Source organism: Schistocerca serialis, chromosome 3 (genome assembly GCF_023864345.2).
Source record: "Schistocerca serialis cubense isolate TAMUIC-IGC-003099 chromosome 3, iqSchSeri2.2, whole genome shotgun sequence".
In the NCBI taxonomy this organism is placed as follows: domain Eukaryota; kingdom Metazoa; phylum Arthropoda; class Insecta; order Orthoptera; family Acrididae; genus Schistocerca; species Schistocerca serialis.
The window spans coordinates 1,023,977,128-1,024,004,970 of record NC_064640.1 but is presented as its reverse complement, the minus strand read 5'-3'; the positions used below and the strand labels follow the sequence as shown (position 1 = coordinate 1,024,004,970).

Sequence of the window (27,843 nt, the reverse complement as noted above, 5' to 3'; positions counted from 1 at the left end):
TTGGTTATGTATCAATAAGTCATTTTCTTCAAGGTGATTCATAATGCTTGCATACAGTATATGCTTCAAAATCCTACTTCAAATTGGAGTCAGTGATATGGGTCTGCAATTCAATGGGTTACTCCTATTTCCTTTCTTGTATATTGGTGTGACTTGTGCTACTTTCCAGTCTTTAGGAACAGACCTTTCGTCAAGTGAGTGGTTGTATATTCTCGCAGAAGAAGCTGAGCAGCACTGTGGTGTAGTGGTTATGATACTGAACTGTTGCATGGAGGTTCATGAGTTCAAAACTCACCTGGACTGTACAATTTTAATTTCTATACTCGGTTTGAGTACATTCTAGAACTATCCACAAATGTCAAGAATCATTATACTGGAATGTTCTGTAGCTGTATATATACTGTATGTGTTCTGGCCAGAGGCAGTTCGCTCCACGCTCTTGTATGTGCAAGTGCTGGATAAACCTTCGTTAAGTGAAGTTAGTGCTCGTCATACATCTAATTACACCGTCTTCTACGTGACAATATGATTACTAAGAAAGGCACTATTGTGTCTGCGTACTCTGAAAGGAACCTGATTGGTATACCATCTGGACCGAAAGAGTTGCCATTCTTAAGCGATTTGAGTTGTTTCACAACACCTAAGATATCTGCTTTTATGTCACTCATCCTAACAGCTGTTATGGTTTCGAATTTTGTAATATTTACTTTGTTTTCTTTCATGAAGGAAATACGCAAAACTGTATTTAGTAAGTCCACTTTAGTGGCACCATCATTGGTAACATTTCCATCGCTATTGCGCAGTGACGATATTGACTGTTTTATACCACTGGTGTACTTTATATATGACCAGAATCTCTTAGTGTTTTCTACCATATTTTGAGACAATATTTCATTGTGGAAACTATTAAAAGCAACTCGCACCGATGTCCGCACTAAATTACGAGCTTCCATGAAACTTAGCCAGTCTTGGGAATTTTGTGTTCTTCTGAATTTGGCATGTTTTTTTCATTGCTTCTGCAACAGTGTTCTGACGTGTTTTGTGTACCATGGTGGATAAGTCCCGTCTCTTATTAACTTATGCGGTATGAATCTATCTTTGCTGCTGATACTGTGTCTTTGAATTTGAGCCATATCTGGCCTACACTTACATAATTGGCTTGGAAAGAATGGAGACTCTCTCTTAAAGGAAGGCATCAAGCGAATTTTTATCTGCTGCTATAATAGATATATTTTGCGTTTATTTTTAGTGGTTTTTGTTGATATGGTTTTGAGCCTCGCTTAAATGACCCTGTGTTCACTAACCTCTGTATCCGTTGTGATGCTCTCTATTAGATCAGGATTATTTGTGGCTAAGAGGTGAAGTGTGTTTTCGCAACCATTTACAACTCGTGTGGGCCCATAAACTAATTGTTCAAAGTAATTTTCAGAGAAAGCATTTAGTACAATTTCGGAAGATGTTTTCTGTCTGCCACCGGCTTTGAACATGTGTTTCTGCCAACAAATCGAGGGTAGATGTAGCGCTGATGTGTTCCATGAAGACAATGCAACGGAACTGTGTACTGGTGTTGACTCTGGACAGTAAGATACTGTCTCCCCATCATAAGTTAGGTTTCTAGGCATCCATTAGGAACAAAAGGGAAAAAACCTGCAGTTCAGTGGTGTGTGAAGAAAGTGGGCAAGGGAACATGGAATGGAAATTGGATCAGTATGTTTGGCTGTCTTCACTGATGATCAATGTAGGCGAATGATTGCTGTGGTAGAATGTGGAGGCAGTGAGGAACCATTGCATGTCTCAAGGCTACCATTGGGTTTAGCAGGGATGTCAGTCAATCATGTACTATGTATGGATTTGAGAAGCCTCTCCTTGCTGATGAAATTAATGTGAAGGCTATGCAGTATTGCGACAAAATCCTCAAACCAGTTGTCTAACTCCATAGTCAACATTTTGGTGACAAGTTCGGCTTTAGAGAAGACAATAATGGATGACCACGTCGCTCACACCTCAGCGACACCTTCCTTCAGAGGCGGAGCATGGGTAGAGGGGGAGGAGAGGGGACAGTTTCATGGAGGGGGAGTGGGGACTTGGGGACAAGCAGTAGTCAACTGAGTGGCACTTCCTGTGGTATCTGCAAACAGGAATTTAATTAAGCATTTTTAGGACCAATTGAAACTTACAGTAAGTTCTTGCAGGAACCCTCCTTTTTTTTCTTTTTTTTTCTTTTTTTGTCGTCAGTCTACTGACTGGTTTGATGCGGCCCACCACAAATTCCTTTCCTGTGCTAACCTCTTCATCTCAGAGTAGCACTTGCAACCTACGTCCTCAATTATTTGCTTGACGTATTCCAATCTCTGTCTTCCTCTACAGTTTTTGCCCTCTACAGCTCCCTCTAGTACCATGGAAGTCATTCCCTCATCTCTTAGCAGATGTCCTGTCATCCTGTCCCTTCTCCTTATCAGTGTTTTCCACATATTCCTTTCCTCTCCGATTCAGCGTAGAACCTCCTCATTCCTTACCTTATCAGTCCACCTAATTTTCAACATTCGTCTGTAGCACCACATCTCAAATGCTTCGATTCTCTTCTGTTCCGGTTTTCCCACAGTCCATGTTTCACTGCCATACAACGCTGTACTCCAGACGTACATCCTCAGAAATTTCTTCCTCAAATTAAGGCCGGTATTTGATATTAGTAGACTTCTCTTGGCCAGAAATGCCTTTTTTGCCATAGCGAGTCTGCTTTTGATGTCCTCTTTGCTCCGTCCGTCATTGGTTATTTTACTGCCTAGGTAGCAGAATTCTTTGACTTCATTGACTTCGTGACCATCAATCCTGATGTCAAGTTTCTCGCTGTTCTCATTTCTACTACTTCTCATTACCTTCGTCTTTCTCCGATTTACTCTCAAACCATACTGTGTACTCATTAGACTGTTCATTCCGTTCAGCAGATCATTTAATTCTTCTTCACTTTCACTCAGGATAGCAATGTCATCAGCGAATCGTATCATTGATATCCTTTCACCTTGTATTTTAATTCCACTCCTGAACCTTTCTTTTATTTCCATCATTGCTTCCTCGATGTACAGATTGAAGAGTAGGGGCAAAAGGCTACAGTCTTGTCTTACACCCTTCTTAATACGAGCACTTCGTTCTTGATCGTCCACTCTTATTATTCCCTCTTGGTTGTTGTACATATTGTATATGACCCGTATCTCCCTATAGCTTACCCCTACTTTTTTCAGAATCTCGAACAGCTTCCACCATTTTATATTGTCGAACGCTTTTTCCAGGTCGACAAATCCTATAAAAGTGTCTTGATTTTTCTTTAGCCTTGCTTCCATTATTAGCCGTAACGTCAGAATTGCCTCTCTCGTCCCTTTACTTTTCCTAAAGCCAAAGTGATCGTCACCTAGCGCATTCTCAATTTTCTTTTCCATTCTTCTGTATATTATTCTTGTAAGCAGCTTCGATGCATGAGCTGTTAAGCTGATTGTGTGATAATTCTCGCACTTGTCAGCTCTTGCCGTCTTCGGAATTGTGTGGATGATGCTTTTCCGAAAGTCAGATGGTATATCACCAGACTCATATATTCTACACACCAACATGAATAGTCGTTTTGTTGCCACTTCCCCCAATGATTTTAGAAATTCTGATGGAATGTTATCTATCTCTTCTGCCTTATTTGACCGTAAGTCCTCCAAAGCTCTTTTAAATTCCGATTCTAATACTGGATCCCCTATCTCTTGTAAATCGACTCCTGTTTCTTCTTCTATCACATTAGACAAATCTTTACCCTCATAGAGGCTTTCAATGTATTCTTTCCACCTATCTGCTCTCTCCTCTGCAGTTAACAGTGTAATTCCCGTTGCACTCTTAATGTTACCACTGTTGCTTTTAATGTCACCAAAGGTTGTTTTGACTTTCCTGTATGCTAAGTCTGTCCTTCCGACAATCATATCTTTTTCGATGTCTTCACATTTTTCCTGCAGCCATTTCGTCTTAGCTTCCCTGCACTTCCTATTTATTTCATTCCTCAGCGACTTGTATTTCTGTATTCCTGATTTTCCCGGAACATGTTTGTACTTCCTCCTTTCATCAATCGACTGAAGTATTTCTTCTGTTACCCATGGTTTCTTCGCAGCTATCTTCTTTGTACCTCTGTTTTCCTTCCCAACTTCTGTGATGGCCCTTTTTAGAGATGTCCATTCCTCTTCAACTGTACTGCCTACTGCGCTATTCCTTATTGCCGTATCTGTAGCGTTAGAGAACTTCAAACGTATCTCGTCATTCCTTAGTACTTCCGTATCCCACTTCTTTGCGTATTGATTCTTCCTGACTAATGTCTTGAACTTCAGCCTACTCTTCATCACTGCTATATTGTGATCTGAGTCTATATCTGCTCCTGGGTACGCCTTACAATCCAGTATCTGATTTCGGAATCTCTGTCTGACCATGATGTAATCTAATTGAAATCTTCCCGTATCTCCCGGCCTTTTCCAAGTATACCTCCTCCTCTTGTGATTCTTGTACAGGGTATTCGCTATTACTAGCTGAAACTTGTTACAGAACTCAATTAGTCTTTCTCCTCTTTCATTCCTTCTCCCAAGCCCATATTCTCCTGTAACCTTTTCTTCTACTCCTTCCCCTACAACTGCATTCCAGTCGCCCATGACTATTAGATTTTCGTCCCCCTTTACATACTGCATTACCCTTTCAATATTCTCATACACTTTCTCTATCTGTTCATCTTCAGCTTGCGACGTCAGCATGTATACCTGAACTATCATTGTCGGTGTTGGTCTGCTGTCGATTCTGATTAGAACAACCCGGTCACTGAACTGTTCACAGGAACACACCCTCTGCTCTACCTTCCTATTCATAATGAATCCTACACCTGTTATACCATTTTCTGCTGCTGTTGATTTACCCGATACTCATCTGACCAGAAATCCTTATCTTCCTTCCACTTCACTTCACTGACCCCTACTATATCTAGATTGAGCCTTTGCATTTCCCTTTTCAGATTTTCTAGTTTCCCTACCACTTTCAAGCTTCTGACATTCCACGCCCCGACTCGTAGAACGTTATCCTTTCGTAGATTATTCAATCTTTTTCTCATGGTAACCTCCCCCTTGGCAGTCCCCTCCCGGAGATCCGAATGGGGGACTATTCCGGAATCTTTTGCCAATGGAGAGATCATCATGACACTTCTTCAAATACAGGCCACATGTTCTGTGGATACACGTTACGTGTCTTTAATGCAGTGGTTTCCATCGCCTTCTGCATCCTCATGTCGTTGATCATTGCTGATTCTTCCGCCTTTAGGGGCAATTTCCCACCCCTAGGACAAGAGAGTGCCCTGAACCTCTGTCCGCTCCTCCGCCCTCTTTGACAAGGCCATTGGCAGAATGAGGCTGACTTCTTATGCCGGAAGTCTTCGACCACCAATGCTGACTATTTATCAAAATTTAGGCAGTGGTGGGGATCGAACCCGGGACCGAAGACGTTTTGATTATGAATCAGAGACACTACCCCTACACCACGGGTTACATTCAGGCAAAGAGTGAGACAGGCTTGAGCAGCAGCGTACCGTCCACCTCGTGGACAGGATGCTACTGACAATCCAAGCATGTTACAATACTTAGGGTGGAGCAACATGGCAATGAATGTTAGCCAGTAGCATATTTTAATTTTACACATGTACACATTCAGACAGGAGCCTATGTTTCAGTTATTGTTGGTTTTTATTTCACAGTAAAGTTATTTTTTAGGGTTCTGTACCTCACTTAGCAAAAACAGAAACCTTATAGGATCACTTTGTTGTCCGTATGTCTGTCCACCAGTTAAAAACCTTTTTTCTCATGAATGGGCTGGTGTATAAAGTTCAAATTTATGTCACTTATTAAGATCTATGGCAGTAAAAAACATGGAAGCATCTAAGTCAATGCACCCTCCATGAACCATGGACCTTGCTGTTGGTGGGGGGGCTTGGATGCCTCAGCGATACAGATAGCTGTATCGTAGTGCAACCATAGTGGAGGGGTATCAGTTGAGAGGCCCCCCCAGGGGGCTCACCGCTCTTTGGTGAGTACGTGCTTGGGGACCACGGGGCCCCAGCCCTTGCAGCACTGCTTCTCTTTCAATGCTGCTTGTCTCCTCTTCTTCTGTCCTTTTCCCCTCTCTTGGGGAGATGACTCGTGCCTCCATGGGCTCTTGAAGCTCATTTGTGTTGGTTTACTTGTAGGTCTCTTCTCTCTTGCACTGCTCTTTCCCTGTATCGCTCTTTCCCTGTATCGCTCTTTCCCTGTATCGCTCTTTCCCTGTATCGCTCTTTCCCTGTATCGCTCTTTCCCTGTATCGCTCTTTCCCTGTATCGCTCTTTCCCTGTATCGCTCTTTCCCTGTTCCTCTCTTTCCCAGTCCCTTCATTTCCCTGTCCCTTCATTCCCTTGTTCTGCTCTCCTTTTCCTCCACTGCGGCATTTGAGGCCATCCTTCCTTTCTTTCTTATCTTTTCTTCTCCTCCCTGTGTGTGCCTGACGGCCACCCACGTGTTTGACACGTAGCAGGAGACTGGGTAACGGGTAATTCCCTTCCCCCGGGTTGGCATGTAGGGCCCACATGTACCCCCTGGTAGCGGCCAGGCCAAGGGAGGGGTGATTGCCTGAGCTGTTACCTTCCTCCTCTGCCAATTGGTCCCTCCGTCTGTCGTTCGGGAGGTGTGACCTAAGGTGTGGACAATCACCTTTGGAGGGCCCCTGCTGGAAGGACCGCCCCATCAGAGACGCTGGCAATCATGGGGGACTTCTTCCCAACGACTGATTTTCATTCTCTTTCTCCGAGTGTTTCCCATAAACGAAAGTGGAATGAGGCTCCTGCCTCAATGTCTCTTCCTGTTGTGTTTCAATATCCAGTAGTCTCACGTTTAGACAAAAACCAGACTTTTGCTTCTGTAAACCCCTTTGTTATACAGAAAGGCGTGGATGGCATCACCAGCCCTGCGAAGTCATGCTCTCGTCTCCACAATGGAATGCTGCTTTTGGAAATTGATAGTGCTTCCAGGCCCAGGAACTACTCAAGCCCCAAACCCTCCACGAATATCCTATAAAAGTGGAGGCTCACAGGACACTTAACTCATCCCGCAGTGTTATCTACACCCAGCTGTTGGATTGCTTGACATAGGTCGAAATAACTAATTATCTATCGGATCAGAGTGTTACTGCTGTTCTTTGAGTTATGAAGAAGGAAGATGCCGATTTGGTGCCCACTCGCACATTATTCCTGACTTCAGATTGGTTAACGCTTCCTACCAAGATCAAGGCAGGCTATGAAGTCATCTCTGTGCACCCATACATTCCCAATCCGTTGAGGTGTTACAACTGCCACCAGTTCAATCATAGCAGAACATCATGTAAAAACACGGGCAAATGTGTCACTTGTAACAGGGATGCACACGAGGGTGCCTGTCCACCTCCTTCCCCCCGCTGCATTAATTGTCATGGAGTACATGCTGCTTCTTCTTGTTCTTGTCCCGTCTATCAAGACAAGCAAGCTGTTCAGGACATAAGAGTGAAGGAGAAGGTACCTTTTCCTGTTGCCCGGAAACTGTTGGCGAGCCGTAAACCGAATGTCCCTTTGTCTGGAAGCTACAGCACCGTGTAAACCTCTCCCCGTCCCACAAAAAATGTGGCTACGCAAACTTGTGACTGACAGTTCAGCTCAATGGTGGCAAAGTCGCCTCGCCTTCAAGCTGATATTGCTTCTCCCACTTCCCGGTCAGTAGATCTGCTACCCATTCTTCGCCCTCACTGGCGAAGATGGTTGCAACGCAGCCAGCGAACCATCAATTCAAAAAGGATTATTCCCGGGAAGATTTTTTGCGTACCTCAAGTTGGCAGCTGTCTGGCTCTTCTGACAATCGTCAAAAGCCAAAACAATCATCCAAAAGCAAACAGTCTTCCCCCTCTCCGACTCGCCGGCCCTCTTCGACTCGTAGGTCCTTTTCAGCTGACCGACACCGGGGAAGCTCCGTTGATCCCACTGATTGATAGATGAAGATCCTCCACCTGTGGATTCCTGTGGCCGTCCTCCCTTGACAGCTCATACTAAATTTTATGGCCCTTTTACAATGGAATATCTGTGGCCTTCAGTCTAATAGGGTGGATCTCCAGCTGCTCCTGCAATCGTAATGTCCACTCGTCGTCTGTCTCCAAGAAACCAAGCTTCGTCCTCAAGACCATTTTGCTCTCCCTCATTTTACTTTGCTCCAGATGGACCTTCCACTTAGGGTGGGGATTCCTGCTCATGGTGGGGTCATGCTGCTTCTACGAGATGATGTTTGTCATCGTCCTATCCCCTTGCACACACATCTGCAAGCAGCTGTTTTCCATCCCGAATTAACCTTCTCCCTCTGCACAATTTATATCCCTCTGTCTTCTGCTGTCACTTGGGCAGACCTGATGCACCTTATTGCTCAGCTTCCTCCACCCTTTCTACTCCTCGGTGACACCAATGCCCATCATCCTCTTTGGGGCTTGCCTGTTGCCTGCCCGAGCGGTTCTCGTTTGGTGGATCTTCTTAATCATCTCAATCTTGTGTGTTTCAACACCGGCGAAGCCACATTTCTCTCTGATTCCATGCACGCTTATTCTCACTTAGACCTCTCGATCTGCTCTGCCCAGCTCGCTCGATGTCTCGAGTGGTGTGCTCTTTCCGAAACTTACTCAAGTGACCACTTCCCTTGTGTGACTCGCCTGTACAGTCATACCCCACCACAGCGGCCCGCTCATTGGAAATTCTCTCTCGCTGACTGGAGGCTATATTCCTCCTTGGCAATCTTTGGCGAACGGCCGTTTCCCAGCTGTAATGATCAGATCGAGCACCTCGTGGATGTTGTTCTCTCGGCTGCCGAATCCTCTATCCCTTGTACTACTACTTCTTCCCGTGAGGTCCCAGTCTCGGTCCCTTGGTGGACTGTGGAGTGCGGCAATGCTATTTGTGTGCGACGATGTGCGCTTCGTGTCTTTCACCGTCATCCTACGTTAATGAACTGCATCCACTACAAACAACTACGAGTGCAGTGCCACTGCACTATTAAGGAAAGCAAGAAAGCATGCTGGGTTTCCTTCATCAGCTCGCTCAACAGTTTTACTCCGTCCTCTCTCGTTTGAGGTGGCCTGCATCGGCTTTCTGGGACTAGTGCCCACTCCCCGATCCCTGGTCTGACTGTGGCTGGAAACGTCATAGTCGACCTTGTAGATGTTTCCAACACTTTGGGTCAGTACTTTGAGGTGGTTTCAAGCTCCACCCACTACCATCCTGCCTTCCTTCCTCAGAAACAGGCGGAGGCGGCTCATGCAATCTCTTTTCTCACATTGAATCGCGAATGCTACAATACTCCTTTTACTATGAGGGAATTCGAACGTGCTCTCTCCTCATCCAGGTCTTCTGTTCCTGGGCCCGATACTATCCACGTCCTTATGCTGCAGAATGTTCCTCCTGCGGGAAAACGCTTTCTCCTCGATACCCACAACCGTATTTTGACTGACAGTGTATTTCCCATGCTTTGGCGTGAAGCTATTATTGTTCCCCTACCTAAGTCTGGTAAAGATAAATCCCTTCTTCCCAGCTGCGTCCAATTTCTCTTACCAGCAGCGTTTGTAAGGTGATGGAACACATGATCAATGGTCGATTGGTGTGGTGGCTGGAGTCACACCATCTTCTCACTAATGCTCAATGTGGGTTCCGAAAGCGCTGCTTGGCGGTCGATTATCTCGTCACCCTGTTGACATTCATCATGAATAATTTTCTGCAGAAGCGACTAACAGTGGCCATTTTCTTTGATTTGGAGAAAGCCTATGATACCTGTTGGTGGACAGGCATTCTACATACTATGCGCACATGGGGCCTTTGCGGTCATCTTCCCACTTTCGTCCGGGAATTTTTAACAGGTCAAGTTTTCTGGGTACATGTGGGTTCCTCCTTATCCCACACCTTTTCACAGGAGAACAAGGTGCCTCAGGGCTCCGTACCAAGTGTTGTCCTCTTCACCATAGCCATCAACCCCATTATGGACTGCCTTCCAGCTGGCATTTCCGGTTCTCTTTTCGTTGACGACTTTGCTATTTATTGCAGCTCACAGCAGATGCGTCTCCTGCAATGCTGTCTTCAGCGTTGTCTGGACCGTCTCTATGCTTGGAGTGTCCCAAATGGCTCCCGTTTTTCTGCTACCAAATCCGTTTGTGTCAACTTCTGGCGGTACAAGGCATTTCTTCCACCGTCCTTGCGACTGGGCCAAAATTGCTCTCCTGTTCGTGGATGCAACGAAGTTCTTAGGGCTTACATTTGATAGGAAACTCAGTTGGTCTCACCACCTGTCCTACCTGGCTGCATGCTGCATCTGGTCCCTAAATGTCCTTCGTGTATTGAATGGTACCTCTTGGGGAGCTGACCGGACTGTCCTCCTCCACCTCTATCGATCTCTTGTCCTCTCCAAGTTGGATTATGGGTGCATTGTCTACTCCTCTGCACGGCCATCTATCTTATGCCATCTAAATACAATACACCATTTGGGGATCTGTCTCGCCACTGGTGCCTTCCGTACTAGCTTTGTCGAGAGTCTCTACGCAGAAGCCGGTGAACTACCACTGTCATACCGGCGTGACATCCTACTCAGTAGGTATGCATGTCGAATTTCTTCCAAGCCAGGCAATCCACCTTTGACCCTTTTTTTGATGACATTCTTGACCGCCAGTACGTTTCTTCTCTGCGGCCCGTCCGCTTTCATTACTTGCTTCAGCAGCTGCTGTTCACACTTCCTGCCACTTTCCGAATGGGGGAGAGCCCTTCGCTTCCTTGGCTTCAGACACAGGTTTGTGTTCGTTTTGACCTCAGCCCGTTCCCGAAGGATTCGACTCCTGAGCTGACTTATCGCTGCAACTTTCTCAAACTTCGCTCATGAGCTTTTTGCCCTGTATCAGACTGTTCACTATGTTTGGAGGCTCCAGCTCACTCGCTGTGTGATGTGCCCTGACTCCCTCAGTGCCCTTCAGAGTCTAGATGATCCCGATCCAGTCCATCCCATCGTTCGATGGATCCAGGACTGCCTCCATTTGTTACCGAGTGGGGGAGCCCAAGTGATGTTCATGTGGGTTCCTGGCCATGTTGGTGTGCCTGGGAATGACGCTGCTGGTGCTGCAGCCAAGGCTGCAGTTAATCTCGGTTGGCCCGCCTCTTAGTCTGTTCCCTCACAAGATATTTGTACTTTTCTCTATCGGCGTATCACGTCACTTTGGCATGACCTTTGGTGCTCCCTTCATGGGAACAAACTCAGAGAAGTCAAACCTCTCCCAACAGCCTGGCTGACTTCCTTCTGGCCGTCTCGCCGTGAGGAAGTAATGTTAGCTTGGTTGCGAATAGGGCACTGCCGCTTTAGTCACTGCCACTTGCTGAGTGGCGACCCTGCACCCAGCTGTCCTTTCTGTAGCCAGCCATTAACGGTCAGACATTTCCTGATCCTCTGCCCCTATTTTAGCCACTTGCGTGTCAGGGTTGGACTGCCGCCTGCTTTGCTGGACATTTTAGCGGATGACGTGCGAGCCGTGGCTTGGGTTTTAAGTTTTTTAAAAAGCAGTAATATGAGAAATGAGATTTGATTTCTACCTGGAGGTTGCAGTGTCTTGTCGACGTCTTTTAGATACTCTTCCGTAACATCTTGATTATTTTAAAAATTGTTTACTGGACCTCACAATGGTTTTTTACCCTTGCGGTTCCAGCATTTTATGGTCCTATCTGGGCGCCTATGACCTTAGATGTTTTGCGTCCTAAAACCCCACAACACAAAACTGGCCTTCAACAGGTCAGAGCGTGGAATGTCAGATCTCTTAATCGGGCAGGTAGGTTAGAAAATTCAAAAAGGGAAATGCATAGCTTAAAGTTAGATATAGTAGGAATTAGTGCAGTTCGATGGCAGGAGGAACAAGACTTCTGGTCAGGTGAGTACAGGGCTATAAATACAAAATCAAATAGGGGTAATGCAGGAGTAGGTTTAATAATGAATAAAAAAAAATAGGATCATGGGTAAGCTGCTTTGAACAGCATAGTGAACACATTATTGTAGCCAAGATAGACATGAAGCCCGCGCTTCCACAGTACTACAAGTTTATATGCCAACTACCTCTGCAGATGCAAAGTGATTGAAAAAATGTATGATGACATAAAAGAAATTATTCAGATAGTGAAGGGAAATGTAAATTCAATAGTCATGGGAGACAGGAATTCGATAGTAGAAAAAGGAAGAGAAGGAAAAGTAGTAGGAGAATATGGAATGAGGGTCAGGAATGAAAGAGGAAGCCGCATGGTAGAATTTTGCACAGAACATAACTTAATCATAGCTGACATTTGGTTTAAGAATCATGGAAGTAGGTTGTATATGTGGAAGAGGTCTGGAGCACTGGAAGGTTTCAGATAAATTACATAATGCTAAGACAGAGATTTAGGAACCAGGTTTTAAATTGTAAGACATTTCCAGGGGCAGATGTGGACCCTTACCTCAATCTATTGGTTATGAAGTGTAGATTAAAACTGAAGAAACTGCAAAAAGGTGGGAATTTAAGGAGATGGGGCCTGGATAAACTGAAAGAACCAGAGGTTGTAGAGAGTTTGAGAGAGAGCATTAGGGAACGATTGACAAGAATAGGGGAAAGATATATAGTACAGGAAAAATGGGTATCTTTGAGAGATGAAATAATGAAGGCATCAGAGGATCAAGTAGGTAAAAAAATGAGGGCTAGTACAAATCCTTGGGTAACAGAAGACATACTGGATTTAATTTATGAAAGGAGAAAATACAAAAATGCAGTAAATGAAGGAGACACAAAGGAATAAAAACATCTCAAAGATGAGATTGACAGGAAGTGCAAAATGGCTAAGCAGGGGTGGCTAGACGACAAATGTAAGGATGTAGAGGCATATATCGCTAGGGGTAAGATAGATACTGCCTATAGGCAAATTAAAGAGACCTTTGGAGAAAAGAGAACCACTTGTATGAATATCAAGAGCTCAAATGGAAAACCAGTTTTAAGCAAAGAAGGGAAAGCAGAAAGGCGGAAGGAGTATATGGAAGGTCTATACAACGGCGATGTACGTGAGGGCAATATTACGGAAACGTAAGAGGATGTATATGAAGATGAAATGGGAGATATGAAATTGCGTGAAGAGTTTGACAGAGCACTGAAAGACCTAAGTCAAAACAAGGCCTCGGGAGTAGAAAACATCCCATTAGAACTACTGATAGCCTTGGGAGCCAACCATGATAAAACTCTACCATCTGGTGCGCAAGGTGTATGAGACAGGCCAAATACCCCGAGACTTCAAGAAGAATATAAGAATTCCAATCCCAAAGAAAGCAGGTGCTGACAGGTGTGAAAGTTACCGAACTATCAATGTAATGAGTCACAGTTGCAAAATACTGAGACAAATTCTTTATGGACGAAAGGAAAAACTAGTAGAAGCTGACCTCGGGGAAGATCAGTTTGGATTCTGCAGAAATTTTGAAACACACATGGCAATACTGACCCTACAACTTATCTTAGAAGATAAGATTAAGGAAAGGCAAACCTACGATTCTAGCATTTGTAGACTTAGAGAAAGCTTTTGACAATGTTGACTGGAATACTCTCTTTCAAATTCTGATGGTGGCAGTGGTAAAATACAAGTAGCGAAGGGCTATTTACAATTTGTACAGAAACCAGACATCAGTTACAAGAGTTGAGGGGCGTGAAAGGGAATCAGCAGTAGGGAAGGGAGTGAGACAGGGTTGTAGCCTATCCCCGATATTATTCAATCTGTATATTGAGCAAGCAGTGAAGGAAACGAAAGAAAAATTTGGAATAGGAAGTAAAATACATGGGGAAGAAATAAAAACTTTGAGGTTTGCCGCTGACATTGTAATTCTGTCAGAGACAGCAATGCACCTGGAAGAGCAGTTGAACAGAATGGGCAGTGTCTTGAAAGGAGGATATAAGATGAACATCAACAAAAAAGAAATGAGGATAATGGAATGTAATCACATTAAATCAGGTGATGCTGAGGGAATTGGATTGGAAAATGGGACATTTAAGGTGGTGGATGAGTTTCTCAATTTGGGTTCAAAAATGGCTCTGAGCACTATGGGACTTAACTTCTGAGGTCATCAGTCCCCTAGAACTTAGAATTACTTAAACCTAACAAACCTAAGAACATCACACACATCCATGCTCGAGGCAGGATTCGAACCTGTGACCGTAGCGGTCGCCCGGTTCCAGACTGTAACGCCTAGAACCGCTCAGCCACACCAGCTGGCCCGCTATTTGGGGAGCAGGATAGCTGCCGATGGTTGAAGTAGAGAGTATATAAAATGCAGATCGCCAATGGCAAGGAAGGCATTTCTGCAGAAGAGAAATTTGTTGACATGAAGTATAGATTTAAGTGTAGGGTAGTCTTTTATGAAAGTATTTGTATGGCGTGTAGCCATGTACGGAAGTGAAACATGGACAGTAAATAGTTTAGACAAGAAGAGAATAGAAGCTCTCAAAATGTGGTGCTACAGACGAATGTTTGACGATTAGATGTGTAGATCATGTAACTGAAGGGGAGGTACTGAATAGAATTGAGGTGAAGAGGAATTTGTGGCACAACTTGACTAGAAGAAGGGATCAGTTGGTAGGACATATTCTGAGGCATCAAGGGATCACCAATTTAGTATTGGAGGTAAGTGTGGAGGGTAAAAATCATAGAGGGAGACCAAGGGATGAATACACTAAGCGGATTCAGATGTATGTAGGTTGCAGTAGTTACTCAGAGATGAAGAAGGTTGCTCAGTATAGAGTAGCATGGAGAGCTGAAACAACAACAGCAACAAGAAGTCAATGCAATCAAAAGATATGGCCATTTATGTGTCATAATTTGGCACTTGCATACTTACTCGTCAAGGCTATAGGGTACCTCCAATTGACCTACAATTGTGAAATTTGGAAGAAGCAATGTTTCACAGTTCAAGTAAAGGGAAAAATCTGGAAATTGTTTGTTTGTGATTATATCACATGAAAAAAATATTTCTTTTGCCATTTGTTATCTGACTTCAGGTTTAAAATTAAAACATTCTGAAAAGTCTTGAAATTCCTGGGGCTGATATCTTGCCGATGTCAATAACATTAAAAATCAGTGAAAGTCTTGATTCCCGGGATGAATGAACTGTCTATACACTTAATTAAATTTGTACGGAATCCTTAGTGTGTGAGTCCTACTCTCACCTGGCCAGTTATTTATTCGATTTCATTTATTTTCATTTCATGATCCTTGAAAGTAAGCCCTCATTCACAGATACACAGTTGTATATGCACTCAACAGAGGAAAGTTGGTACCTTTCGGTCTGCTTCAGCACTTCTATTTAGAAACTCACCTAGCTACTGTTGTGAAAATTTCATTGCGTGTCTTATAAAACATTATGTCACTCAACTCCTCATTCCCTCAAGTTTTGAATGCTGTTACAAACATTTGTTGTTTTGTTAAAAAAATTAAAAATTAAAAAACCGTAGTTGCTTCAATATCTCAGTGTACAAAAAAAGGTCAAAGTGTTACCTGTATAGCAGATTACTTTGGCCCATTACGAACTATCATGTGTTGAAACTGCATTTCAGTACTGAGGACTGCTACAAAACATTTGGAGTGTTCAGTACACATGATAATGTATGATCATGGACTGACACGCATCATAATTATCTTTCAGAGTTATCATTTACTACTCAATGTGATATATTTAATAGGAAACAGTCTGAGGCTTTTATACCTCCACAGGAAAAAAGGTTTTCAGCTTCTGCTGCAGTTTTCAGTTTTTCAGTGACTGATGTGTGGCATTTATTTGCCTATTTTAACATGGAAAGTTTATTTTGAGGTGCCTCTCGACCTTGGAATTGTTTCAAGCTGCATGTCTGTTTGGAATTTCCTTATATTTTAACTTTAATATGATAAGCTGCTTTATTGTGTGTCATTTCTACCTGATTTTGTGTCTGGTACTTATTTTCGGCTGCAAATAGAATATATTGATAACCATTAAGAGCAATAGCAATGTTCGCTGAGCTTTAATTTCTAGAATCCTCAACCATATTGCTATGTATTTATCCAGATTACCAAAATAAAATGTGTCGCAGGTAAAGGAGTTAAATCAAGACTTGATTTTGAATTTAATCTTATATGTTATTTACAAAAAAGTAAACTTTTCCAGTTCATGAACGGTTCTGCTATGCACTTCACAGTGGTTTGCAGTGTAAAGATGTTGGTAGAAATTCTATTATGGAATGATAAAAATATTATGAAAGTACATAGATCAAAAATTAAATAATTTAGTGATAGTAGATCCCAAACTGCAGACCATTGGAATCACAGTAAGAGGCATTTACCCAGGGAACTTCAGTATTGCATCACTGGGTATGCATATGCAAAATAACAACATCCACTGTTGCTTTGGTTTGGTCTATGAAGAATTCACTACTAATTTATATACAGTCTTAGCATGTATATAATGAACAAAGCATTAAAGTGGAACTCATAGTAATATAGATGACACACAAGAGTTGTGAAGCAGTATGTTTTTGCTAAGTTTGAAGGCCATTTATTACTTTTCTCCATGAATATTTTGTATTGCAAGAGGCAAAGCCATGCACACAACAACTCATGCACGCATGCATATGTTTTTGCCATTATCTTGGACACACTGACCAACAACTTTTGTCAGCACTGGTAGACACCTGCTGCAGAATGCTTCCACAACTGGGTCACTGACTGCCTGCACAAGGTAAACTGTCAGTGAAAAATATGTTTAACTGGCTAAGTATCGGACAAAGTCCAATCTCTCCCGACTCATAGTGGCGAGTCTTGGTAAGTCTGTAACTACTTAGGTTTGTGCGACAGACACAGTGTAGTCAGGATGATATATCATGCGAGTTACTGTGACCAGTATTTGGGAATAAATTTCCATAAATTACTTACTTGGTGTTTGCGTATTTCTGCTACTCATGGACTCAGCGATTACAGTGCCTAATAATTAGCACATGATGTACTTGGCCAAGAATAACCCATTACAGAAGTGGTGTCAGCAAGGAATAAATTCTGGAAATTCTACAGTCCTGAGGAGGTGCAGAATAGTGGGGACTTAGAAGTCCTGAGTTCCTGCCAGAGAGATGACAGAGTAGTGGACTGCACAGTCCCAAGCAGTGGGAGCTTGGACATCATCTGACAGTGAGGGAACATCCAGTGCTGTAATTAAAGTTGGTCTGTTCAAATTTGGCTATAATAAGAAAGGCAGTGATGGATTCATTACACTTTTTCCTGTGCTTTAGTGATGTGTTTGCGCAAATTAGTCAAGGTAGAAGAATTCAGTTAGAGTAACAGGGTCAGTCTCCAAACTCGTATAAACGAATTATGAAGAGAGATTCAGCTGTTAAAAGCAAACAAAAGTGAATGTCGTACACTGTCAGCCCATTGAATAACTTCTTGTTATTGCCATCAGTTGTTGTGTTCAGTGGAAACCCTGAGGAAAATGTGAACGTATTTTCAGAAATTTGAAGGGGCTGCCCTATTGTCTTCACAGACTGATTCTGATAAGTTATCGATTGCTAAATTAAGAATACAGGGAGCTGCACAAGATTTCATTAGTACTGAACACACTTATGTGAAATCAGAGGATTATACTGAGTTCTAATCGACTCTTGGCCAGATATTTAAATGCAAAATCTGAGCAAATTGTCGAGAGAGCAACTTTATAGCCAGCATATCCAGGACAAATCTATTGAGCAGTTTGTCAACAGAATAGGGAACATTAATGCTCTAACATACGAGCTGGTAGAGCACCATACTGAGAATCCCATTCAGCTTTTTGAATCTGATCAGAGAGATTAGAACACATTCACCCACAGTTTGTATGGAGAGGAAGTAAGTAAAGCAGTCAGACTGACACAGTGTAAGACTTTTCGGGAAGCAGTAAAGGGTGATTTTGGCTTTGTGGAATCATTATGGTTGCCAAATGGCATTTGAAGAGGAACGTTGCATGTTCAACACAAATTTGCTTGGTAGTTATAATTAAACTGATGGTGTTCTGAGTGCTGCAGTGTGGGCTGGTATACATCACGGGACACTGAAACATTGTAGGTATGTGCATTAGTCGGTGCACTCGTGGAGTATGCTGAAGAAAATAATAGCTCCACTTTCTCCTGTCAGGTGAAAATATGGCATTGTAAGCAGTCGGAATGTGGCATGGGTGCAGGAAAAGGGGAGGAAGAATCAGACACATGATAACAGTGGTTTTGGTATGGTTAGTGGTATGTGGTCACAAGTTAAAACATGAGTTTAACATTGTCTCCGGCTCAGCAACATGCTGCATACATAAGAAGGCATGGTTACAGTTGCTCACAACATATCCAGTGTACTCAGAGTGATAGGTCATTATATGCTATCCTTCAGATCAGGAAGAGTCTGGATACATCCCTGATAGACATGATCTTTCAAACATCCCCACAACCAGAAGTCACATGGATTTAGATTGTAGGCTTTGGAAGGCCATCTGACAAGCAACAATAAATGTTGCTCCATCTTGCATGAAAATAGTGGTGTGGACACAGTTGCGTTGTTGCAAAGCTGAAATCACGTGTTGCACAGCGAGGTCCTTAAAATTTGCAAATGTTACTGTACACTTAACAGGCCTGTGAGATGTCATCTCCTTTAAGAAAAATATACAGAGAATGAAGGAGCTTGTGAAACCATATGAAACAGTCACACAAACTAAGTGGAGTGGCTGTTCCTGTGCAGCATGTGACAGGGTAGAACTGCATATGCAATAGTTCTGTGCATTCACAGCACCATGCAGATAAAATATGCCTCATCCATCCAAAGAATTTTCCCAACCCACATGTCGTCTACTTCCATGCATGCCAAAAAAACGAAGGGTAACAAAAATATAGGGCCAAAGTCACACTGCTGTAGCCTATTGTGGAGCTTCGTTTTGTGCACATTCTGAATCTTGTTGGGATACCAGTGTAAAATGCATAGCAAAATCTTTTGAACTGTTGACCATGGGAGAGACAGTTCCCTTAACATAGCTGAAGCACTGCCTGCAGAATTTGAGGCATATGCTGCCCGGTCGCCTATTGCTACAGCAGCTTCAACAACCACCACCATGGGAAGGGGCTGCGTCTCTCTCCCTGGCGCACCTGTTTCTTCAGATTTCTTTATAATATTCTTTAGCCACTTGATAAAATTGGGGTCTCTTTGCAGCTGTTTGTGTTGGCAATATTCCCAGAATGCAGTGCTGCTTTTGCTGCTGTTCTGATAAAATGACTTTTCCAATAATGCATGTTGTTTCTTCTCAAAGATCATTGTCTTTCATACATAAAACTTCAACCTTCTTAACCCTTTACACTAACAGACACTTCACCAAAAAATCAACATGTATATCCTAGTGACTAATGGCATCCTGACGTTAGAGTAGGAAACATTTTGTATTCTGATTAATTACAGTGCTATATCCTGTTAATAAACATACAATGTTTCAGCATCTTGCGGTGTATGCAGCCCACAGCTTTGTGCAATGTATAGGGCCCACACTGCAGCACTCGGAACACCATCATTATAATTATAACCACCCCGTAGAGTGGTACACATGTAAGAAGGCTGGTCACAAATGTAACGAGTGTAAAGAAGACCTACCATTGTGAGATACAGGGTTACATATCAAGGAAGAAAGAATAATGTTACCAACGGCATAATGCTTCTGTAGGGATTGTCAGGACAAAATTAGATTAATTACAGTGTGCACAGAGGCACTTTAAACAGTTATTCCTCACATGCTACCCACGTGAATGGAATGAGACAAAGCCCTAACAATTGGTACGATGGAATGTACCCTCTGCCATGCACTTCACAGTGGTTTGCGGAGTATGTTTGTAGACAGAGACTATTTGGGCAACAAAATGACTGACAATGATTGAAGTAAGGAGGATACAGAATGGACCGGCATTAGCAAGAAAAGCATTTATTTTAAGTGTGAGTTATTTTAACAGTTGATATAAATTTAATCGTTGAGCCTTTTCTGAAGGTGTCTGTTTGGAGTGTAGTTTTGTATGGAAGTGAAACATGGGTGACGTACAATCCAGACAAGAATACAATAGTTTGCTTTTGAAATGTAGTGCTACAGATGAATTCTGAAAGTTAGAAAGGTAGATCAGGCAATTAAAGAAGAGCTGCAGAATCAGATTGGGAGAAAAGAAGTGGCACAAGTTGACTAAATGAAGAGATCACTTGATAGGAAATATTCTGAGGCATCAGAAAAATTGAGGCATTAGACAAGTATCAATTTGGTAATGGAGGGAAGTGGAAGCGGGGGCAGAGTTGTGGAGGGGGTGGGGGTAGGGGTTGGGGGGGGGGGGGGGGTAAAATTGAGAGAGACCAAGGCTCGACTGCAACAAGCGATTTAGGTTTGAAGAAGTTACAAAGAGTTGAGGAGGCTGGGACAGGGTAGGCTAGTGTAGAGAGCTGCATCAAACCAGTTTTTGGACTGGAGGCCACAGCAACTCAACATTCAAATAGAGAAGAGAGAGCTTAGATGAGCACATATTATGACATTAGCTCTTGCTGAAAATAGTAGTTGATGGGCTGGTAGAAGGAAAGAATTGCAGGGGCAGCCTAGATATGGATACATAAGGCAGATTGTCAATGTTTTGCTGAAATGGAGAGGATAGCTGGCAAATGACAGAAATGGAGAGCTGCATCAAAGCAACCTTTTTTTCAGGGGGGGGGGGGGGGGGGGGAGTACTGCCAGCTTGATACACCAAACTCGTCCTAAAACAAAGATGTTCTAAACTTCAAAAGGCTATCACATTATGGAACCATCAGAAACCTAGTTTGTTGCCATCACAATGAGAACTGTAGACAGTGACAAGGTCAAAAGCAGCTATCCTGAAATGGGAATACTCAGTACCATTTAACTTGGGCAACTGTGGTGTGGTCCAGATAATTCAACACATGTATTCTTGCAGTGCTTTGGACCACATGGTGCAGCCTCGAGGACCTCATGACAGCAACTCCTGTTGTAGTGGGTGTCACTTGCTTCTGTATAACCAACTTAAATAATTTGTTTTGGTTTATTCATAGTTACTTGCCAATTTTCTGTTATTTGCTGTAAGTGTTATAAATACTACAACTGTATTTATCCATTCTGTTCCTATAGCTTCTTTTTCTTTTAATTTATAATCTAATACATCTGACATGTTTAAATAAAAATCTGTCATCCCTTAAAAGTATATTTATTGTCTGTGATTAACCAGTCATCTCCTTCCTGAGAGTATGTAGAGACTTTTTCAGTGTAACATGGAGTCGTAGATACTATTTGGTCCGGAGGAATTGTTATAATATCACATGGCAATTAAAGTTGCCAAGCTATAACGTGTAGCACGGTTATCAATGAAACACATACCACAGAACAAGGTAAACTGAAGCATAGCTGACTAACTCAATGTCTTAAGTGATTCATAAATATGGGGACTTGTTCCATGAAAAGAAATAAGGTTCTTATCTGTTTGTTCCAGACTGTTTTGAAACACATAATTGAAGTGAAATAATGTAATTGCATTAGATCTGGCACCTAGGAGGCTATAGGTTTTTGTTATTGGCCTGGTGCCTTCAAATTGTGGCAGTATCATTTCCCAAAATGCAATATTCTTCTTAAATTGTCATGTATATTCGGTAAATATAGGATAAAGTACAATTTTAATGTGGAGAGAAGTTAAGCTTTGAATTTAAAATGTTTCATGCTATTTTAATGTAAAGTAAGTTTGTAAAACTAGGTAATCTGGATAGTTTCAATGGTCTTTTCATGTGTTTGGCAGACTACTTTTGAAAATTCTTTCTTCTTTTCTTTTCAATCCTCTCCTTGCACATTCACATACACTGATGAGCCAAAATATTATGCCCAACTGTTTAATAGTATGTCGGCCCACTTCTGGAACTCAATACAACAGTTATTCTGCAAGACATGGATTTGGCAAGTCCTTGGTAGGTTTCCAGAGGTACGTGGCACCAAATGTGTACACAAAAGTCACACAATTCCTGTAAATTACAGGCTGTTGGTATACAGACCAAGAGCTGGGGTCCGACAGCATTCCAGACACATTCCATCAACTTCAGATCAGGCAGATTTGGTGGCCAAGACATCAACATTAGTTTACCCTCATGCTCCTCAAAAAACTGTAACACTATTTTGGCTTTGTGACATAGACCGATATCTGGCTGGAAGATACCACCATTGTTTGGGAAGATGTCAGTATGAAGGGATGCAGGTGATCCACAGTTACATTCACACAATCCACAACTGTCATGGTTGTTTCTATTACTACCATATCTTCCAGGAAGCCCAGGTGAAAGCCCTCCTTAGCACAATACTGCTACCCCCCCCCCCCCCCCCACACACACACACACCTGCCTTTGTCCGTGGCGCAGTGCATGTTATTGAGCAGCTGTTCACCTGGATGAAGACATATCTGGACACGACCATTGACCTGATTTAACCAGAAACATGAGTCACCTGACCAAGAGACACATTTCTATTGATCTATTTGAGCTCACTGAACCTGTGCCCACTGAAATTGTAATGGAGGGTGTAGTTGTGTGAAAATGGTAACATTGTCAACAATGTGCTGAATGGTGTGGTCTGAAACATTTATGCCTGCACCAGTATTGTACTCTTCATCAGAACTGCCACAGATTACCATCTATCCTTCTTTACAGAGTGGGCAAGCCTCTGATCTCCATGTTCTGTGATATGGTATTTACATCCAATGCCTTGTTACCTACTCACACTTTTTTTCCCCCATTCTTCCTCCGCTTATCATAGATGCTCATGACAGTAGCATATAAACAGCGGACCAGATTTGATGTTTCCAAGATGCTTGTTACCAGGCACCAGGCCATAACAATCAGCCTTTGTCAAAGTGGCATTGCCACTGTATTTCCCCATTAGCTGCTTGTATTGTTTCTAGAATTATTCCCCATATGTCTCTGCTCCGATTATGTACTTTCTTTACTGCATCATGTCCTCGCATCATCACAAGGCAGCATTCAATCTCATGGTAGGCAGTGGTCACAACAGTTTGGCTCATCAGTGTACGTGACATTTATTGTTACATTGGTTTTGCCACTTACATCAAATTCCATGTTCTTGCTTCATTTTTAATTTTATTTCTATACCGAGGCTGCTTTGACAGAGATTAATGTGTCTCATAGACTCCTGGTGTAGCAGATGGAGTCTTTCATAATCTGCTTTCTTTACTTCCATGTAATTGTGCTCCTACTATTGTTATCACAGCCAGAGCTCGTGAAGAGAAATGTAAGGTTTGTAGATGTACAGCCAGTTAAAAATAGTGTTGAATGATTTTGAGAGGTGGTAGTAAGCATAAAAACAAGAAACAAAGTCCGATAAACATTGGCTGTAAAATGCGTACCTTAAGAGCTATGAACTGTGAACCATCTTCAATACTGTGAAACACATCTCTCCTACTGCAAGCTCTTTGTTTACCATATTTTGGGAGGACGTAGTACGAACCAAAAGAAGGAAAAAATGTTCAATAGAAAATATTTGTAATGAAAATGAACAAATGTTCTTAGCTTGTAAGGTATGCATCTTAGAGCCCATGTTCACTGGACTTATTTCGTGGTTTGATGATTAACTACCATCTCCCAAGATATTAGACTTCTATTTCTAACACCCTGTGAGTTACAGGGTAGGTATGTAAAATAGTGACGGGAGGTACACTGATCGGCCAGAACACCATGGCCGTGTCACCTGGCAAGGAATAGCTGCTAGTCGGACACAGGCAAAGTACATTTGATTTCAGTGAGTGTGCTGTCTGTGTGTAGAATGGGTGCAATTGCAGAGTGTTGCATAGTCTGATGAACCCCAATATCTTCTTCATGCTGATGGGAGGATGCAGATCTGTCGTCTTCCATGGGAACACCTACTTGATCCCTGTGCTGTGGGACAGAGACAAGTTGGCGGTGACTTCATTATGCTGTGGGGGAACATTCATGTGGGCCTTTGTGGGTCCAGTGGAGCGTGTGCAAGACACCATGACAGCCAAGGAGTATCATACATTGGTTGCAGACCATGTACAACCCTTCATGACGATTATGTTTCCCAATGGCAGTGGCATTTTCAACAAGATAATGTGCCATGTGCAAGGAGTGTGATGGAGTGTTTCGAGGAACACAGTGATAAGTTCCAATTGATGTGCTGGCTCCCCTACTCACCAGATCTGAATCCAAACAAACACATCTGGGATGTGATTGAACATTTGCATCAGGGCTTATCACCCCCCCCCCCCCCCCCCCCCCGCCCACACTCCCTGTACCCAGAATTTATGGGAACAAGGTGACTTGTGTATGCAGATGTAGTCCCAGTGACATAACAGGGCCTCATTGCTACCAGGCCATGATGGGTCGCCGATGTTATCCATGCCAAAGTTGGACATACTGGTTATTAGGTAGGTGGTCATAATGTTCTCGCTGATCAGTGAAAATGAAAATGTTCAGTTTTGAACTTGTATGTTTCCTACTCCAGAAGTTTCATTGTGCCTGGATGGTAGCACTTTACTTCTGCAATGTGAATGTATAGTTTGGGTTGTAGCAGGTTTTATGATACATAAGTCCTTCAGCTGCAACAAGTCAGTATATTGTTACGTGAGCTGTATGTAATTCACTATATACGTTTAGACATAATGGTGCAATGATTTCACTGTTAGCTAATTTGTAGATATTACAGTTGAATTCTCTCTCTCCCACATTACTGGAACACTTATATTATGATGAATAAATTTTTACTCAGTTTTGTATAATGATTTTTTTTTATTTTAAAGAAGACAATGAAATATGTGATAAATAATAATGACGGACTGTTAACCTTGCAGTTTATTCCCTTTAATCAATCAACAAACCAACCAACCAACCAAATTATAATGAATATATGTACTGTCACTGTTATTCATTGTGTAATCTATGGAATTTGTGCATTATTTATCATTCTAACCAAGTCTCATTGAATTTCATTGCAGGAGAATGATGTGAATTTAACTTTGGCACTTCTGCAATACTGTGCTCCTTACTTCTATAATTTAATGTTAACACCTGAGTGTACAGAGGAAAGAAATGAAATATGTCAACAAGTGCCTCCGCAATGCAGCCAGCATAATGCTGTTTATAATATACTGTATTACCTTGTGGATGCTTCATTTTTACCACCAAATGTGAGTAGACTGATAGGTGCTGCAGAGCAGAATTTGTTTTCATTTACTTTGATTAATTTTATGTGAGCTACTACTGAGGTTTCTGTGTAGTCTAGTGTTACAAATTTTTACAGCTTTCAGAGATTTGCCCACAGTCCAAAACTTAGAAGGTGGCTAATATTATAAATTTTTGCAGTAGATGTCTAGAAATTTACAAGAGAACGGATATGTATTGTGATGAATGACTCAAGTTTGAAACCTGAATTATGTTGTTGGACACCTTCTTCGTGTGCCTGTCATGTGCTCAATAGTGTGTTTGGTAACTAGGTTGTGTACTGAGTGGGGTAGCACAGCAATTAAGACACTGGACCCACATGTAGGAGGAATGGATCCAAATTCTTCTCTGGCTAACCAAATACAGGTTTTCTGTAGTTTTACTAAAACAGTGGGCATGGAGTATGCATTGAGTATGCTGGTTGTGGCTGCAGCTTGTGTGTGTGTGTGTGTGTGTGTGTGTGTGTGTGTGTGTGTGTGTGTGTGTGTGTGTGTCGCACAGTATTCAGTTCACAGAGAACCAAGATTTTTATGTGTCAGCAGGATATATCAGAAGTGATTGACAACGGAGATCAACTTCTACATCTACATAAATACTCCGCAATCCATCATACGGTGCGTGGCGAAGGGTACCTCGTACCACAACTAGCATCTTCTCTCCCTCTTCCACTCCCAAACAGAACGAGGGAAAAATGACTGCCTATATGCCTCTGTACGAGCCCTAATCTCTCTTATCTTATCTTTGTGGTCTTTCCGCGAAATGTAAGTTGGCGGCAGTAAAATTGTACTGCAGTTAGCCTCAAATGCTGGTTCTCTAAATTTCCTCAGTAGCAATTCACGAAAAGAACGCCTCCTTTCCTCTCGAGACTCCCACCCGAGTTCCTGAAGCATTTCCGTAACACTTGCGTGATGATCAAACCTACCAGTAACAAATCTAGCAGCCCGCCTCTGAATTACTTCTATGTCCTCCCTCAATCCGACCTGATAGGGATCCCAAACACTTGAGCAGTACTCAAGAATAGGTCGTATTAGTGTTTTATAAGCGGTCTCCTTTACAGATGAACTATATCTTCCCAAAATTCTACCAATGAACCGAAGATGACTATCCACCTTCCCCACAACTGCCATTACATGCTTGTCCCACTTCATATCGTTCTGCAATGTTACGCCCAAATATTTAATTGACGTGACTGTATCAAGCGCTACACTACTAATGGAGTATTCAAATATTAAAGGATTCTTTTTCCTATTCATCTGCATTGATTTACATTTATCTATATTTAGAGTCAGCTGCCATTCTTTACACCAATCACAAATCTTGTCCAAGTCATCTTGTATCCTCCTACAGTCACTCAACGATGACACCTTCCCGTACACCACAGCATCATCAGCAAACAGCCGTACGTTGCTATCCACCCTATCCAAAAGATCATTTACGTAGATAGACAACAACAGCGGACCTACCACACTTCCTTGGGGCACTCCAGATTATACCCTCACCTCCGATGAACACTCACCATCGAGGACAACATACTGGGTTCTAATACTTAAGAAGTCTTTGAGCCTCTCACATACTTGGGAACAAATCCCATATGCTCGTACCTTAGTTAGGAGTCTGCAGTGGGGCACCAAGTCAAACCCTTTCTGGAAGTCAAGGAATATGGCATCCATCTGATACCTTTCACCCATGGTTCGCAAGATATCGTGAAAGAATGGCGAGTTGCGTTTCGCAGGAGCGATGCTTTCTAAAGCCGTGCTGATGCATGGACAGCAACTTCTCTGTTCAAGGAAATTCATTATATTCGAACTGATAATATGTTCGGGAATCCTGCAACAAGCCGATGTTAAGGATATTGGTCTGTAATTTTGAGAATCCGTCCTTCTACCCTTCGTATATACAGGCGTCACCTGCGCTTTTTTTCCAGTGACAGTGTAGCCATTGATCTCTTTAAAGCTTTTGATAGGATAAATCACCTGGTACTGCTAACAAAACAGCGATGACTGGGGCTTAATGAAAGAGTGGCAGATTGGGTGACGGGATATTTACAGCACAGAAAATCAGGACCATACTGAGGACATCAACATTTACATATATAACTATGTATACGTATACATATACATATAACACAACACACACTCTGCAAGACACCATATTGTGCTTGGCAGGGGGAATGTGTGGTATCACATATTACTACTAGTCATTTTTTTTCTGTTCCTCTCTCAAATAGTGAGGGAAAGTCAACTGTCTGTATGCCTCCATACAAGGCCTAATTTCTCTCATCTCATCTCTGTGATCCTTATGCAAATCATACATTTGGGGTAGTAGAATTGACCAGCAGTCGGCATCAAATATCAGTTCTCTGAACTTCCACAATATTGCCTCGCAGAAAGAGCCTCATGTTTTCTCCAAGGATTCCCATTTGATTTCACAAAGCATTTCAATAATACTTTTGTGCAGACTGAACCTGCTGGTAACAAATGCGTCAGCACACT

At 42.5% G+C, this 27,843-nt stretch overlaps 1 protein-coding gene across 1 annotated transcript in view; it reads left to right on the top strand.

The window, feature by feature from the left end:
• LOC126471482 (protein dispatched) overlaps positions 1-27,843 on the top strand; it is a 189,757-nt gene that overhangs the window by 117,333 nt on the left and 44,581 nt on the right. Inside the window, exon 7 of the mRNA XM_050099686.1 lies at positions 25,126-25,317. Coding sequence (XP_049955643.1) covers positions 25,126-25,317 — 192 coding nt within the window. The remainder of the gene's footprint in view (positions 1-25,125; positions 25,318-27,843) is intronic.